The sequence below is a fragment of the Tinamus guttatus genome, unplaced genomic scaffold (genome assembly GCF_059628265.1).
Source record: "Tinamus guttatus ecotype Peru unplaced genomic scaffold, ASM5962826v1 Tinamus_guttatus_pri_ptg000287l, whole genome shotgun sequence".
Lineage (NCBI taxonomy): Eukaryota > Metazoa > Chordata > Aves > Tinamiformes > Tinamidae > Tinamus > Tinamus guttatus.
In genome coordinates, this window is record NW_028288821.1 from 3,535,992 (window position 1) to 3,553,057 (window position 17,066).

The window sequence follows — 17,066 nt, forward strand, 5'->3', positions numbered from 1 at the left end:
CTTCCTCTTATTGTTACATACTGCTGCTTTTCAGCCTGGTAAATTAGTCAAAATGCTCTTTATGCTCACAAAACCCAGTATAACCCTCTGAAGTTAGTACTGATGTCAGAAACTTCTCTACCTCTTCTGAACTCCTGCAAGAGAACAATCAAAAGGATTTTTGTGCCAGTAAGCATTTGAGGGGTAGTATGGATGGCTGCTTTCTAAATACTCCATTCTATCATAATAGGTCTTCTGTTAACACAATCTGTGTTTTAACCTTTCAGCTACAGAATGCAGAGTAGTTGAGATGGGAAGGCAGCCCATTAAGATTATCTTGTCCAACTCCCTACTCAGTAAGGGCGAGCTACAGCTGATTACCCCAGACCATATCAAGTTGGGTTTTGAATATCTCCAAGGATTGAGACTTCACACCCTCTCCAGGCAACCCGCTCTAGTGTTTAACCACACTCGTTACTCAACACTGCTAGTGGTGGTTTGGTTATTCCCTTCAGCATGGAGGAAAAGAAAAATCAGTCCAGAATATCTACTTTCCCTTTTCGCTATCAGATTCCATATTTATGCCCACGTCTGAGTTCTGACGCCTCCAAGCAAAGCAAGTGTGGTTTGCATCCATACCATTCTCCCCACTCACTGGTCAACCACTAGCACTAAGAGCATCTCCTACCACAGTGTACAATACAAAGATAAAAGCATGTCATTCAGTTAAGGAGAATCCAAGTGTCTACTTTTATTCAGTAGCAGAATCATGTTTCTTCCTTTGGCCATAATACCTCATTCTGTGAGGTGGTAGTGCTTGGGGAGCTTGCAATCAGCAAAGACAGATTTGAAAGTATCTTACGTGCAAATGGGCGTTTGCCCCTTGATACGCGTTATGTCAGGTCAGCCCAGGCATGACTGAATTGACCCGGGCACCAAACCTGCTCCTCACAACCAAAGGCAATGGCTGCATCTCAGCCCTGTGGAGACCTGGCATCTGCATGCCAGCTCCATGCACATTGCCAGTCCACTTACTGCCATTTTATAGCCAGTTTAAGTGGTGTGACCTTGGCAAGACACATCAATGCCTGCATTGCTCCAATGCTCTCCCTCCTTAGCAGCCAGCAGTGGTGCAGTTGGGGAGTCTGCTACTCCATTTGAGTAGCAATTTTCCTATTGACTTGTGGGTGTAAAGGGGAAAAGACATTATTTTATGCTCAGTGCCTACACTCCAGAAGAGTTGGATCCTTCAGCTTTGTGGCATTCAGGCAAGTCTGACCACTTCTTTGACCATTTTTCCAATACCATCATAGATCTCATGAATGGGGGCATTGCACATGAAGGCACTGGTGGTCACCAGCTTATTCTTCATGTCCACATGAATCTCAGTGACGTGTTTGTTCACATGCTTGCAGCCGAGTTCCTTCATGGCCTCGGCTGTCTTTGCATAAGGCCATCTACAAGAATAAGAGGAAAAACTGTCATTGCAGAGAAAGATCTGACAAAGTCATGGAGTGAAAAGCCCTTGAGCACCTCTTGGCAACAGCTTCAAAGCTGCCACAAAGAAGTCAGTGGTCCCTACAGAAAGCCAGATCAATGGGATCCTTTTTTTTTTTTTTTTTTTTTGGTCAGAGGATTTGCTCAGGGGCTATAGAACTAAACAGGAAAACCTTCAGATTACAGTGAATTTAAATTACAAATCCTATGCAAAGCCAATATAAGACCCTGATGCAAAACTTTAGTTTTTCGTGGATGAGTAAGGCGGTTTAAGCTCCTCCTTCTCATAACACTACTGAGTGTTGTGCAACCATGCTGCTGCCCAGCATCTGCTTAACTTAACAAGACCCATCTGGTCTTGTTAAGAGTGGACTACCCTGGGACTGAAGAGATGGGGTCCTGCATACACTGGGGAGGGATGTGATCATGCAGTGTTCGAGAGGTGATTTTGTATCATCTCTTTGTATTCGCAATTACTCACTTCTCACATTCTGTGTCATGCCCCACAGTCAGCTCACAGCCTGGGAAGATTTTGGCTGCCAGTACTGGGGAAATGCAGCACAAGCCAATGGGTTTTTTGGCAGCATGGAAGGCCTTCAGTACATCCTCCACCTCTTTGGAGATGATGCAGTTCTTCCCTTGGGTGGCCCAAGTACTCAGGTTTTTAGCCACTCCAAAACCACCTGAGAAAATGCAAATGGATTAGACAGGAAGCTTACTGCTCAAAAGCAGAGTGTTTGTGTGAGAACTGACCCAGTAGAATGCTAGAATGGATTTGGTGTGAAATGGATTTGCATAGAAGCTTTTGTCCAGTGTTGACAAAAGCGCTAAAATATACAAGCTACATTTCTGCAAGCCTCTGCATATTTTTCAGCTCCTGACCTGAAGTCTCCAAAGCTCCTTTATTGATTCTAATCAGAATTGAACTGGTGAGGTATCAGTTCTCTGTTAATTACCCCTTGTGTCACCCATGAACTATTCTCTCTAGAATTATGGTGGAGCTTGCTTACAGATTTTTCTTGTCATTTAGTTCTTGCTCCAGGGGTGGAGCATGCACACTGGAGTCACTTGGCCATACTCCCAAAGACAAATTGCCAGAGTGATCAAACTTTCCATTTGTGTCACTTTGTCCTAGCTTCTCCGTCTCCTAGTAAGGGGGTAGGTGGGTTGGTGTAGGAGGGGATGCTGTAGATATGTCTTTGCATCAGGTAGAGACAAACAAAGTATATGGTACAAAGAATAAGAAGTCAATCAACAGTTATCTGCTCTCTCCTTTTAGGAATGAGCTTCCATATTACCACGTGCTCTTGTAGCACAAGTCCAAGCAAACACACAAGTCCAGAAGAGATGGAAGTAGGCCATTCCTTCCAATTTCTTCCTTCCTCCAGACTATCCTCTTCCCCAGTGGTTCCATCCAGTTCTCCAGGCCACAAAGCCCGTATCATTCAAGGCTTATGGCATACCCTAAGCCCCTCCACCAAATCATAGAACAGTTGAGGTTGGACAGGACTCTAGAGATCATTCAGTCTAAAACCTTGAACTTGCAGACCCTAGTGCCATCCTACCTGGTATGATTAGGGCATCCAGGCCCTTGACATCCAGCTTAGCTAGATCCTTGATGTTGCCTCTGGCTATTCTGGCACTTTCAACTAGCACGTTGCGCTTCTCCTGAGTTGGCTGTCCTTTTGTATGGTCCACGACATGCATCTGGTCCACATCAGGAGCATAAACCTCTGCCTGGAAAGAGAAGGTGAAATCTGTTATTCTTTGGAGACATATCCTTGGCAGTGTCGCAAAGCCACAGAGAGTGACTGCAAATGCTTGAGTTATCCCATTAGTAAAGAGCTTTGATGGTGAACACAGAGACCCCCAGGCTCACCTGTACCCAACACTGGCATGGGGAAGGTTATTGTCACTTGGAGAAATCTTGTAGCTTCTGCATGGGAATCCTTGCACTGACCTTGCAGGGACAACCATATTAGGTGAAAGCCAAGAATCTCGTCTCCACTGCTTATCCAGGGGGCTGAATCTGAGGAGAGGGGGAAACCACTGCTTCCCCTCCTAAAAAAAAAACAAGGTGCTCCAAGAGCATGAAGCTCCTTTTGTTGGACATTGTTATCTGTGTCCCAAAAAGCCACTTCAACAGCCCCAGTCCTGGCCTGTCTACCCCCAAGTGAGGGGCAGCACTGCCCTACAACTAGCTGGGCACTGCCCCTGAGGAGATGAGCCCATCCACAGGCTGGTCACTCCTTGTGTGGCTGCTGATGGCCCAACAAGTGGCTGTCCATCTCATGCCTCCCTTAAACCACAAATTTGAGTTCCTCCCTCCAGTCAGCACTTTCCCAAACGTCAGTAGATTTCATTACCTTGAAAATGCTTCCCGTTCTCCGGGGCTGGTTTGAGCTGACATGCAGAAATTAAAGGCTGAGAATGGCAGAGACCAATGGATTTCGTGACTGTGCAAGCTTAGTTTCTTTAAGCAAATAGAATGAAAAAGATGAATAGAGGAGGAAGGGAAGGGAACACCCGAGTTTCATCAGCTAGACATCCATTCCAGTCACAGTATGAGCTTGCCCTTGTGAAGGGAAAGAAAAAATTGCAGAAGCTCAAAGAGAAGAGGAAAACGAGGCAAAAATACAGTAGTAGAAGAGGGATGGGACACATCTCACCTCCCACCCAGCCTGAGAATGCACACTCGGGAGACTGTGGGATGGGATCATCATGCTCTGCAGAGCTCTAGGATCACTCCTGCATTTTTGTAGTCAGTGGAGCAGTGCTGAATCCAGGAGAAGGGCTTTGGCCCAGGCTAGCAGGTGGCTCAGAGCTCAGCATAATGTTACACACGGCTTCCCTCTTTCCCTTGCAGAACAGCTATAGTGATTAACTGCACGTCAAGCTGCTTGAGGGTTGTCTTTTTAAAACCATTTTGCAGCTTAACTCACAAGGACTCATCTAGCTTCTATTTTAGCTAGCTAATTTGCCAGATTTTTTAAATGTATTTCAAAAAGGCAAAAACACTAGTAGTTTTTAAACAGCAATACCAGAAAAGAGGAGTACCAGCCAAGAGGAACAGAGAATGCGCTTAGGAAAGTTTGCTTTAGAGGTTGGACACACTCAGCACAGAGCACCCTGCCAATGTCTCTGCAGAGCAACGCTGTGGCAGCAAAGCAAAGAGCAAGTTCTCCACGCTCACTGCAGCGGCTTCTACACTGCACCCTTTGCCTTGACTCTGCTCACATGCTCTGCAGTGAGCCCAGCAGCAGTGGGCAGCTCCTCAAAGCTTCTGAGAGCAGAGAACCTTTCTGCAAGAGAGTGATAAGTAGAGCCATGCAGAAGGACCCTCTTACCTGTGCCCCTTCCCTGCTGAGATGCACCAGGACAGCAGAAGACTCGTGGATCTCACTCCCATCGTACACTCCGCAGCCAGCCAGCACAAGAGCCACTTTCTTTCCCATGGCCACCACCAGTGTGAGAGGATTCCCCAGAGAGCACCAACTTGCTGCTGTGCATCTCTGTTCCCTGCCTGGAGCCTTTTATAGCACTGTCCCTCCCCCAGTTCACAGGTGGGGCCAGGAGGGCTGGGCTGTCCTTCTTACTGGCAGGAAGCTTTGGTTTCCAGTGCCACAGGCAGGGCATGTAAATATTATTTGTTTCCTAAACTGAAAGCTCCCTTGCAGACCTTCTTCGCAGCACGTTGTCCCCAAAGTATCCCCAGCTGACATGACCTGTTCAACAGAGCAGCTGTGTTTTTCCTTCTTCTCAGCTGTCAATTTTCCATTCTATTCCAGACGAAAGCACCAAAATCTTTGTACATGTGACGATGTTGCAGGGAGCCAGCCCAGAGCAAGCATTTGAGCCAGTGAATTTCCTTTCTGTGCCCCACTTTCCAATCCCTACACTGCCCACACAACTTCTCATTTTTAACTCCAGGTTTCCCTTTTTGGACTTTAAGCGTCCTTATCCTCATACCCTGTCTCTGAAGAGTAGTCTTCACCCAGTCGTAGTTATTCCCTGGCCTTTGGGTCCTGGGGTTAGAAGTGAATAACTTGGAGCTCAATCAACAGCACCAGCTCTGCAAGAAGGCAACAGCAATGGCCAGGAGAGTGACAGCAGGGCAAGGAGGGACACTGGCAGACTCTGGCCTCCTAAGAAACACCTGGCAGCAAGGTTTCCAGCACATGATGAGGACGCTCCTTTGCTCATGGTCCTTCTCCCCATCCTTGGAGTGTTCTCTGCTGAGAAGATTCTGAATCCCTCTGCTCCAGTTTGGCACCATTGAAACAATCCTGGCTTGCTAAGGCTACCTTGCTGTTCTTCAGAGAAGAACAGACCTCATGTATCATGTCTGGAATATGTTTTTCAGGGCTTATTTATAAGTCATTTTCCTTGGGTCTCTAACATATTTGGAAAAGGTATGAAGTGTATTCAGTGCATAATGAAATAATGTTTTTGCAAGCTCTTTACTCATAGCAGGCCTGATAAATTAGCATGTGTCATCATTTATTACATGCATCTCCTAAAATTAGTTTTTCAGGCACTACATACTCCTGTCTGTTGTCTTTACAAATGGGAACAAAACTGCACGTGTTCTGGGTGGAGAAAGGATTTGGAAAAGCCCAACTGAAGTTCCCTTTGATTACTTATATTATCCAGCTTATATTATTATTATTATCCATACTTATATTATTTAAACTCTGAGACGGGGATGCAAAATTCTGAAAGCATTTTCCCTGCTATTTAGTTTGGTATCTAAGGGATAGTAAGTGTGATTTAGAAATTTGCTATTTCCTCTTATACAAAAAAAAAAAAAACCCAGCTGAATCATGCTGATGGTTGAACAAACAAATTCTTCCTCCTGTATCTTGTTATAGAGGAGATGCACTGGTGGTGAGACAAAGCCAGTGAAAGGCTACTGATCTAAACAAACTTATGGCTTGTGGTAAACCACATCGTCTAGCCCTGCGTGTTGCCGACTGACTAAGCAGGTTCACCTTACTGAAATAACTCGTTGGGTGTAACTGGACAAAACGGTATTATTCCAGTTCTTGTTTTGTACTAGACCTTGTTTTCTACTGGTCCTTGTTCAAGACCTATCTCAGTAGGAATATGGAACCGAAAGATCTAACTGCAATAGACTTTTTCTGGATATTTATCTGGAAATAGCCACTGAGCTTAGATATTAACATCTTGTTCTAATCTCTAGCAACATTCTAGTGAGGATGACCATGAAGGAACCCTGTTGCCTTCAAGTTCTTCTTGCAAGGTGAATGCAATTTAAGACATCTGTCTTCCAAAGCATTGAAGAAACCTGGAAGGTCTGCAAGCCATTAGAAGTGTCCAGCTGCTCAGTGGGAGCAGGCTGCTGTGTTTTACCTGGCTTGGAGAGCAGGAGGAGTGTGGTCCCTTGGCATTATGAGTGGACTCTGCCAGCTGGGGATTGTCCTGACTGCTACTGCAGATCTGACACATCTGGGATGGCAACCTAACCAGCCTCCTGGTCACACTTGGTGGCCTGGCTTCAGGCTCCAGCACTGTCTACTCTCATTACAGCTCTGAGACTCATTTTAATATGCCATGAAGTATGCCCTATGGGAGAACATAGAGCCAGGTTTGCCAAGAGGATCATCAAAGCTTGCTCCTGTAGGGCCTCTCTGGAGGCATCCTTGTCCAGTCCAACAGCATGAAGCCTCTGCTCTGTGCCTCTTACCTTGTCAAGAGGCCAAGAAAAGGATTTCCTTTAAGTGGCCCTCATAGGAGCCAAGTCCTCCACAGGAGTAGGGCCTCACCTGGTCCACTGCTCCTGAGAAGCCAATAAGACTCTTCTAGATTTTATCCTCACCCTGGCAGCCTCCAGAATTCATGTTTCCACTGACACTTCCCTCATGAAGACTACGCAGCAGCAAGGAGGAGTTCCCTGGGAATGTGCACAGAGAGGCTGGATGGGATTGAGGTGGACTGGCAAACAGACAGAAGCCACTTTTAAGGGGAAGAGCACTGAATCTTCCCGGGGCTTTCCCAGTATGGAAGAGTGGTGCCAAGCATTCATAGCTGTGACAGGGACAAACAGCAGGGCCATGGCCAGTATAAGGAGAAATTGCTGGTCCCCAAGGAGCTCCTGGGCTTGCAAAGTGCTTGTTTGCTCCAGCAAGAGGTATTCTTAAAAAAAAAAAAAAACCTTAATTTTAACCAGTGCGATTTCCTCACTGGCAGTGGCAAAAAGGCAGTAATAGCAATAAACCCTTAACATTATTTTTTAAGTGTCTTTTATAACAAGAGTTAATCAGCAGTAAAATTAAAAGGCCCCTCGAGGGAGCTACCAGCAGTCCCCGCTGACTCACAGACTGAAATTTATTGCAGCTACCAACTCGTTTGCATTTCCTCCCCACTCACAGAGAGGAACACTAACAGAAGATGTTTGTAGGGAAAAGGGGTGGAGAGTAGGGAGGAACAGAAGCCAGTGAAGTTGGTTTGGTTATAAAGAGCTAGGGAGGAAAGAGAGGCAGCATTTCAGTCAGCACCTGGGTCTTCAGCGGACTCCGCAATGGCAGTCAGAAAAGCTGACTCACTGCATTACTCCATAGGGCTCTTGGGCATTTCCGCAGGTAGGGATTGACTCTTCTTGGCATGGATGGATGGGGCTGGGACTGGCTTGCATGGACAACCCCCTTTCCAAGGGTCTATTTATTCCGAATCTATCTACTTGGATGAAACTTTGAGATCCCGAGATCCCTCTGTCTGTTTCAGCAGCCAATAAAATCTTGGCTTTAAAGTGCTGGCCTGAGCTCTTGTACTCATTCCATCCTGGATGAGCAGCGAATCAAAACTTTGTGATAGTCATTTGTCATACAGTCTCTCTTTTTTTTTTTTTTCAGTGCGCTTTCCTCGCTTTTCCTTTTCTCTTTCTTCCCTGTGAATCTGTTTTCCTTGTTCACTTTCTTTTGCTCCTTCTTGCATTTCTCCTTTTTGAGTGTTGTCCCTTTTCATTTTTGTCTGTTTTTCTGTAAGCAAAAATCTCATGTGATCCTCTGTAGAGTGTGCATGTATGTATGCTTTTTGTAACTGGAACCTGAGAACCGATTTTAACTTATTTATCTGGCAGTGGGGAAGCATTTTCAAAGATGATTAAGTTCATATTCTTAAAACTAGGCACCCAGGACAAGGATGAGATGAGGCTACAGACACAAACCTGTAACACACCTCCCTTCCTCTTATATTTCATTATTTGTAGATCTTGTATGATCATTTACTGTCTTTTCCCTTTTCCTGTTTTGGGAGGAAAGTTTAGAAATTCTTTCTCTTTTTCCCTCTTGTCACATGCAGGATCGCTCTTACTGACTGTGCACTTCTACACTGTAAGCAGAGCAGCCCCTCTCATCCCCAGCACAGCTTTAGGAATCCTTCTGCTGATTTTATCATCTCTTCTGGCATATGCAGGTAAGGTTCAGAGTGTGGCCAGGTTTGAGGCCTCCCTTTCTATAGCTCCACAAGTATGAGGTCTGCTTTGCCAAGAGGTTTATGTAAACCTTGGCAGCCTTACCCGGCCAGATGCATTCTTCTATAGGAATTTATCAGCACACCTTTATGCAACCTATGAAATAAATGTTAATTTTGAGCAAACACTTTACTATCAGATCTCTGAGCACTTCATCAGAGTGGTTGCATAATTTCTCTAAAAAGCTATTCCCAGGCTTTCTGAAGTGTGGGTTAGTCATCCACGGATTAAAATAGCATGTTCATGTATAAATGCCAAGGGATCTACTTAACCGAGAGGGAAAGTCACTGATGACATTGAAATTCACACTGAACGATGAAGTACTCATCCTATTGTAGGAATGCAGCAATGAGGAAATGAATTTCCAAGTTTTGATGCTATCTTATCACTACTGGTCCTGATATTTTCCCCTACAAAGCAAAGGACTTGGGAGAGACAATACACACTTTAACACGTAAAGCATAGGCCAACCTCCTTTCTCAGTTGGTGGTGACACAAAACACGAGTAGAAGTAGTTATATTAATGGGGCCATATGGAAGGGTTTATTGGGCAGTTGATGTCTTCACAATTTGCAGAACTCAGCAGCCTCTTACCAGGGGATGAGTTGAAGTGTTTTGAATCAATGTCCCTTGTCTTTTTGGAGATGAGAATACTGGACAACCCATTTCTTGAGAAGGACTGAATTCAGCAGTTTCTATGCTCATTATTTATGGAAATCCAACAAGATGTTTGAGTCTTGTGGTATGTACTTGGACCTGACAGCTTGCAGTTGGATAAAAAATCCCAAGCCACTAGGCAACCGAAAGGAAACTAGTGCCAGGACTCGATCTGTATTAAAATATTAATGACATTGTTGTTGAGTCTTGAAGGGATCACAAGGAAGAGATGGTAACAGCTTGCTGAACCTGAGCTTCATTTGAGTAGACTGCATGTCAGGCTTGGTACTGTTAAGTTGAAGTTACTCATGAGCCTGAAGCTCAGCCCAGGGACTCTGATGAACTTGCCATGTCTTGACAGCACAGACACATGTGCTAAGTACAGTCTTCAGTAACCTGAAGTCTTAAAATCACAGTTCTGTTTCCATTGTTATTTGTTTCCAGGAATTCGGAGAAGCCTAAGAAATGCCTCCCTGTTCTTGTCTCTCTGCCTGACCATCTCAGTGTTCTGGTGCAGCTATGGAATGGTCTTCATCCTAGGAGGGCAAGGAGTTTTGAATGACACTGGTGACTTCCGCAATGCCTTGGTGCCTGGCCTGGTCACATTTACTCTGGCACTACTCATTATTGCAGTGGTGGGCTTCCTTCACAGGGAGGTCATCCTAGCTATGATTGCTTTTGCTGTGTCCTTTGCCAGTGCTCATGAAATTGCCATGCACTATAACATAGCTTTTGGTTCCCCTGCTGTTGCTTGCAATTACATGATTGCCTGTTTGGTTGGAGGATATTTTGCGCTGGGAAGGTTTCTTTATTTCCTCACCAAAGAGAAAATTGTACTTCCTGGCACAGATCCATCTAAGAATAAGACCCATGAACAGGTCAAGTCCACCAGTGGCGGCATGAATCATTTTGCAACCACAGGTCTGACCTTGAACATGCTGTCTGCCAGCGTCTTTGGCTGTAGGCTCCTGGGTGTAACAAGCAAACTATTTATCGGTCAGGTGCCCTGGCTCTGGACCTCTGGGGTCTATCAGATCGGAATATGCATTTTATCCTACCGTGCCATGGATACACTGATGGCTACATTCTTTGGTTTTACTTCCATCTTGAAATTTGCTGCAGGATATAGCCTTCTGTATCCAATCTGGCAGTCAGAGGAGCCATCTTTCCCTATTCCATTTCTGGTAGTTTTTGCAATTCTTTTTGCTGTCTTGGCTCTCTTTCTCATGCTTAAGAGTATAGTGGATGGCCTGTATTTGCTGTTTTATGTGGCTTACTGCATTGCAATAGCTTGTTGTCCCAAGGGATTTTTTGAAGGAGGACCCCAAGGCATGGATGTGGCCATCTTTGTGGCCACAGCCTTGATGACCCTAATTTACCAGTACAATACAAAAGAAAATGCCATAATCCCAACAGGAAAAGGTGTTGTGAAGGCCTTACTTGCTCGCAGCAGTTTTCTGAAGCTTCGAGAAGGGGCAGACCTTCACGCTCCCTATCTAGGCTATTCCAAGTATGCAGATGCTGAAGTACTTGGCTATGCATGCAGTGTCCTTGCTTCTTTCGCTATAATGATAACAGGGGACCCAAAGGCTCCACTTGCCACTGTTGTAGTTCCATGGGTTGTGGTAGCTGGTGGGATCCTTAAGCTTCTAAGTGGCTCAGTGGCCTTTGCCCGTGGTAAAACCCTGGAGAGCAGTGCCTTCATTCTCTATGGTGTCATGTGGATCATCTGGGGCTTGACAAGATATGGTGGCCTCTATGGCACTACCAGAAGCTTCCACACAGCAGTGGGCATCATTGCTTTCATGCTCTTCAATGGCTTCATTGTCTTCTGCACACTCTTCTTAAGCATCACCTGGTTCTTTTACTCCCTCACTTTCTTGCTCATCACCATCAGCTTCTTGCTGGATGCCATCAATGCTCTTCCAGCTGGCTATGACATTGCTGCTGCTCTCATCTTTGGCCTGGTCAGCTTCTACTGCTTCCTGTCTGCCCTTTTCAACAGCATCTTTGAAGGTTCCTGCTTACCCATGGGTAGGCCCATTGTGCAACTCAGTGGTGTGGGGGGAGGAATGAGCAAGTGCCTTCATCTTCCTGCCAGAAAAGCTTCCTCAGTCAAGAGAATTGCAGGTAAGGGAAATGTACAGAGGTTGTTGTGTGGGTGGAGGGTTAGCTCAGAGTGATCTTGGAAACCAAACATTATTAAGAGGACAGTTTTTCATGTCCCAATGTGGAAACCATGATAATCATATAAGGATAATATGACCTTCCATGTTGACCAAGCAAGCCAAGTTACCAGAGACATCAGGACTTAAACACACTTTGGGGGGAATAGGACCAATTCCATGGCAGAAGTTTGGTTTATCATTGAATTTGTTGCTACATTTCCTATATCATATCTCTGCTTATTCAGGCGAAGACACATAAGTTCTCCAGGCTGGGGCTACCATTGAAAACCTTGTACAGAAAAAAATGGGCTAATGCATGGTGCATTGCTCTCTCCAAAGGGCTGAAAGACTTCTGAGCATGGCCCAGAATTCCCCCAAATGTCAGATCTCTTCTTGGGTGAATTCTAAAATTTAATTTGTTAGTTGGGAGAAAGAGATAAGAGCGCTGAATTGGCTGTCTATGACAGCTCTTCCATTAATTAAAGCCCCTCAGTTCTAATGACTTACGGGATTCTGCCCCATTCCCACATCAACAGATATCCTGAAGAATGGCGGGACCTGCGGCATCCCCACAGATACTGTGTATGTGCTTGTGGCAGCCTGTAATAGACCTGATGCTGTGGAGAAAGCTCACAAGTAAGTATTTCTCTGACTGTCCCAGTGTAGCCTATCTTGGCTAGTATAAAGAAGCCTCTAGGACTTACAGCTGAATGCTGGCTACGGCAACTGTCCAAAAAAATGTGACACACAACATAGTTTTCTTGTGAGAAGTAAGCTGACAAGTCTGGGGAGATGATCTGAACGGGAAAAAGGGACAGCTGAGCTGAAATTGCCTCCTGGAGTATTGAAGGTTATTGACAGGTGGTGGATATCACAAGGAAACATAAAGACCAAAAAGTGAGAAAAGAGGGAGGGTCTGTTTATAGGCACATACCCAAACGCCTCTCATTTTATGTCTCTGGCTGTGCTTTTGTAAGCAACTGGAATCCCTGACATTGCTGGGTATTTCTCATGACTTGGACAGTTCTGACTTTTACCCATTACTACACAAAGAGTTAAAACCACAACTGGGAATAGACATCCATGTCCTTTCCTGTCAGGTCATCTATGGGAAAATTCAGCTTTTACTACAGAGACTGATCACCTAGGGCAAGGCCTACAGGTATTGTCTAACACTAGACCCCTCCAACAGTTTCTGTTTCAGCTTGAAAATAAATTCCTAGCTTAGTTCCAAGATCATTTTTCTTTCTCCATTCTAGCTCCAAGCACCAGGCACAAGAGCGTCCCATGTCACTTTGGATTTCTAGCCTGAAGCAGCTGGAACCTGCAAAGCATTTGTTCACCCCTCTACTCTGGGACTTCATGGAGGCTGCCTGGCCATCTCCTATTAGTTTGGTTATTCCCAGAGGTGAGGAAGTGCTGTTACTTACAAACTCTCTAGAGAGCTCTGGGTTTGAAACTCCAGCACAGTTCCCACTTGATTGCAATGCCACATACTCCATGTCAATATTCCTGGTAAATTCATTGTGGTTGGACTTATTTGTATCAGTAAGTTTGTGCCTCTTCTTTGTGCAGGAGAATGGGTGGACTTTCTGGGAATGAAGGACTCTGCAAAATACGTTGGTACCCCTCAGAGCATCGCCATCCGCATTCCTGACTGCTCTGTCACCACACACCTCATTGACTTGGTGAGTGGTCAGAGCACATTCTTCTCGGCAGCACTTGCAACCAGATCTTGCCGCTCCACTGTCTAGATGGCAGTCCTGGGGTCAGTCTCTAGCCTCCAGGACCTCTGGCCTGCTGGAAGACAGAAGTATGGTGAGATTGAAGTACTCAGCTAGTCCTTTTACTGGGTCTTGCCAAGTCACTTCTCCTCTCTTTTTTCTTGCCTCTTTGAAATGAGGATCCTGTAATGTTTGGAGAGCTCTGGGAAGTGGAAAGTGCTCAAATGAATAGCTTCCTCAAAAAAAAATCATTAGGAAGGAGTAGGATATGCAGACAGCTACAGTGGATTTAATTGCAGGATGGAGTCTAAATGGAAGAAGAGAGATGACCAGGTCAGAATGTCACAAAAAGATGCAATGAATAGATATGATTTATATGAGTTTCTACATTGATGATGCTGTCTAGAGTGCTGAGTAGTGTTGCTTTACAGAGGCAGTTTCTTGCATGATCTTCTCTTTAAAAAGCAGATCTCCGGCTCAGCCAGTTGCAGCTATGCCCCGAAAGGAAGGAATTGCAAGGCCAGGCCATTACTCTCATAGCAGGAGCTGGAGATGTGTGACAATGAGCGATGGACACAGCCCCACACGTTTGCTAGTAAATTTACCTTGAAGGAAAAAAATCCACCTTCCTCTCACAGTGCATATCCATCACTCAACTCTATATTTCTGGGCCTTTCTAGAGAATCTACAGTATCCTACAAGTCCTACAGTAATGTTCCAGCTCACTACTTGATTTCTAGGGTGAACACCCAGATGTTCTTTGATATTTGCTGTCTCTTGAAAATAAAATGTTCCTTTTTGATAAAGGAATTGGATAAGCCCCAATTCAGCGGAGTCTTAGTCACTCATACACAGATTTGCTGGCATTCATCTCTTCCAGCTTCAGTTATCTACAGAATGGGTTTCTCTATCTGGGTGAGCCATAGTGAGATCACTTTTCAGTCATGGAGACTCACCAGTGGACCTCAGAGTACAAGACATTTGTGTGACACAGCAACACCTGCTCAGAGCTCTTCTTCCCATTTTTGTGTCACCAGGTTGGCCCCATTGTGGTAACATCAGCTAACCCAACAGGAGAAGCAGACACAACACATCACAACCAAGTATATGCCAAGCTAGGAGATAAGGTAATTGAGACTATCTTTATTCAGACTGGTCCCAAAAGAGCTGGGGATGGATGAACTAAATCACTTTATTCCAAGTAGCCAAACCAATTAATGGCAGCAAGAATCTGGGGAAACATCTAATTAAAAGAATCTCACTGACACTCCTTATATTGATGACAGAGTTAAGGAGAAAGAAGAAACTTGATGGAAAGCCAAACTGACAGTGTTTTGGACAGTGTAATTGTGGCTTGGCACCATGATTTAGTTCATCTTTCACCACAGAATGATGTGAGCTACAAAAAGATGGTTTTTTGGTTAGAAGCAATAAAACCATCACTGCCTGAATATGACAGAGCTCATTGGTGATGAATTGTCAGAACACTGGGGATTCCCACCTTAAGCTGGTCTAAACTTCCATCAAAGCTTTAACACATTCCTGTCTTTTACAGCATTTGCAAGTTCTGAAAGTACGGTCATAATCATTTGAATGATATCATTTATTTCACTGATAAATTCTGAGAATAGTGCACGTAAGACAGAATATTCATGTCGGTGTATATGAGGCCAGCTTTAAACAAGAAGTAATGACAATATACCTCTAATTCCTCAAAAATCTGGTTTACTGCACAATTGCTTTTTAAATGGAACTTAATCAAAGCTTCTCAGCTGATGCAAATCTGTCTAGCTCTGCTGATGATTTACATCACATAAAGAACTCTCTCCTTGCTTTTACTGAGTTAATTCATTCCTCTGTGCAATCAAATTTATAAGGTAGTTATATGGTGAAGAGCAAGGGTAGGAGGAGCAGAGCTGACTATGATAATAATTAGCAGCTGTTGAGAGGAGGAAACTGCCATCTTTTTTTCCCAAGTGCCATCAGGGAACTTGGTGTGAACATTTGCTTCTCTTCAGGTGGATGCAGTTCTTTGTGATGGGCCTTCTCCGGAGAACATTGCATCCACTGTTGTGGACTGCACCAAAATCAACAGTGGAAGCATAGGTTTCTTCAGGGTTGGTATCATCCCGAAGTCTCAGGTAAAATTAATCTTCAGCTTGTTTTTGCTCTTCTTCTCTCTGCTTTTCCCATCTCCATTAAATGGGTATTGGGCAGGGGGTTCCCTTTTTCCATAAGGAGCTGAATAAATTTGTGATGGCCTGAGAAGGTATCATAAAGTGGTGTAAAAGAGCAGAAAAATACAGTTTCATGTTGCCTGTGTCCTGATTGTGCCTATGGACCACCATTGCATCTCTTTTTGCTAAGCATATCGCTCATGGATCTCTATGGAGTAGGCTTTCCTTTCACACCTGTCCCAAAGATCTTTGAGCAGACAGAAATGCCCAAGGAGAGACACACACAGGTAGCTTGAAAAAGAAAAGGGTGGATTTCAAGAGCCAGAAAAGAAATGTGTTCTTTCCCCTCACCAGTAAACAACTCAGAGCTCTATTTGCTAATTCCAGGTGCTGCAGATACTGGAGCAGGTGCAGAAGAAATACACGTTGCTTCACAGCAACGGCCCTGTCATTGCAAAAGGCCAGGAGGAGCACATGAACCATAGCCATGCTGTTCCCAATGGGGCAGGTATGGCTGTCTCAGAAGAAACAGTACTGGGGCAGTCCACCGATGACATCTGTGAGAGCCACACTCGGCTCTGAAATGCCCTTGCAGGTCAAACAGTTACTTGCTCCCTAGGGAGGTGTTTGCTGGAAAATGATGTTCAGGTCAAATTGCGGAATGGGAAAAGTTTCCTAGCTGCAGGGGTGACATTCACCCTTCTGTGGACTCCAGTAAATATCCCAGTGCAGAGTTGATCTACCAGCCACATTCACCTGGTTTGTACTAGTATATTTTTAACTCCTGAAAGTTACCAGCTTTCACTGAAGATCAGGCACAGCCAAAGGAAGTGTTACATCAGTGATCGACTGGACCTAGTGTAACGGAGCTTTATTTTGTTTTCTTTCACTAGGATTTAATACCTTCAATTTGAGGTAGAAAAGAGCTTGACATGTTTCATAATTGCATGTTGGGGGAAAAGCCCTGCGTGAAACAAGAAGTGGGAGAGGGAGAATGGAATATGTATGCGGGTACTGTGCTGGAGAATACTATGAACTTCCTAAAGTAGTTAAGACAAAATGTTGTCCTAGGAGCTAGGGCTGTCTTCTGATAACAATCTTCTCAAAAAATAATTGTCCTTGTGTGAGACATAATTTCGATATTTCATGGTTGGTGTGAGGGAAGAATTATCATTTCAAAAACTTCAATAATATCTCTTTAGAAGTGCTGAAGTGTGATGATACTGCCTTGTGCGGAGTATGCATGTCAGAAGTGTCATGTACATTACAGCTAAGGATGCTAGAAGCTGATCTTACCTTCTAGCATAACTGTTCACATCTCTACAGTTAATTTCACCGGAGGTTTCCTCCAGACTGCAGATTTTGTACACAG

General features: G+C 44.6%; 2 protein-coding genes across 2 annotated transcripts; one reads left to right on the forward strand and one right to left on the reverse strand.

Annotated features, from left to right (window-relative positions):
- Positions 1-909: 909 nt before the first annotated feature.
- Positions 910-4,957, reverse strand: LOC104577582 (glutamine amidotransferase-like class 1 domain-containing protein 3, mitochondrial). The gene is made up of 4 exons (XM_010225071.2): positions 4,824-4,957; positions 3,042-3,213; positions 1,958-2,159; positions 910-1,436 (listed from the first exon to the last, which is right to left on the reverse strand). The coding sequence occupies exons 1-4, from the start codon at positions 4,929-4,931 to the stop codon at positions 1,244-1,246; spliced, it is 675 nt and encodes a 224-aa protein (XP_010223373.1). The 5' UTR covers positions 4,932-4,957; the 3' UTR covers positions 910-1,243.
- A 3,060-nt stretch (positions 4,958-8,017) lies between these two features.
- LOC104577584 (uncharacterized) lies at positions 8,018-16,276 on the forward strand. The gene is made up of 9 exons (XM_010225073.2): positions 8,018-8,078; positions 8,797-8,910; positions 10,070-11,755; positions 12,330-12,429; positions 13,053-13,201; positions 13,369-13,481; positions 14,555-14,644; positions 15,536-15,658; positions 16,082-16,276. The coding sequence occupies exons 1-9, from the start codon at positions 8,018-8,020 to the stop codon at positions 16,274-16,276; spliced, it is 2,631 nt and encodes an 876-aa protein (XP_010223375.2).
- Positions 16,277-17,066: the final 790 nt, after the last annotated feature.

Excerpts from the sequence above, each read along its gene's own strand:
- LOC104577584 (XM_010225073.2), top strand. The coding sequence starts at position 8,018 with ATGGCAGTCAGAAAAGCTGACTCACTGCATTACTCCATAGGGCTCTTG. Across the intron at positions 8,911-10,069 it reads ATCTCTTCTGGCATATGCAG|GAATTCGGAGAAGCCTAAGA; the intron begins GTAAGGTTCAGA and ends ATTTGTTTCCAG. Across the intron at positions 12,430-13,052 it reads GCTGTGGAGAAAGCTCACAA|CTCCAAGCACCAGGCACAAG; the intron begins GTAAGTATTTCT and ends TCTCCATTCTAG.
- LOC104577582 (XM_010225071.2), bottom strand. The coding sequence starts at position 4,931 with ATGGGAAAGAAAGTGGCTCTTGTGCTGGCTGGCTGCGGAGTGTACGAT. Across the intron at positions 2,160-3,041 it reads GGATGCCCTAATCATACCAG|GTGGTTTTGGAGTGGCTAAA; the intron begins GTAGGATGGCAC and ends GCATTTTCTCAG. Across the intron at positions 1,437-1,957 it reads CATGACACAGAATGTGAGAA|ATGGCCTTATGCAAAGACAG; the intron begins GTGAGTAATTGC and ends TTATTCTTGTAG.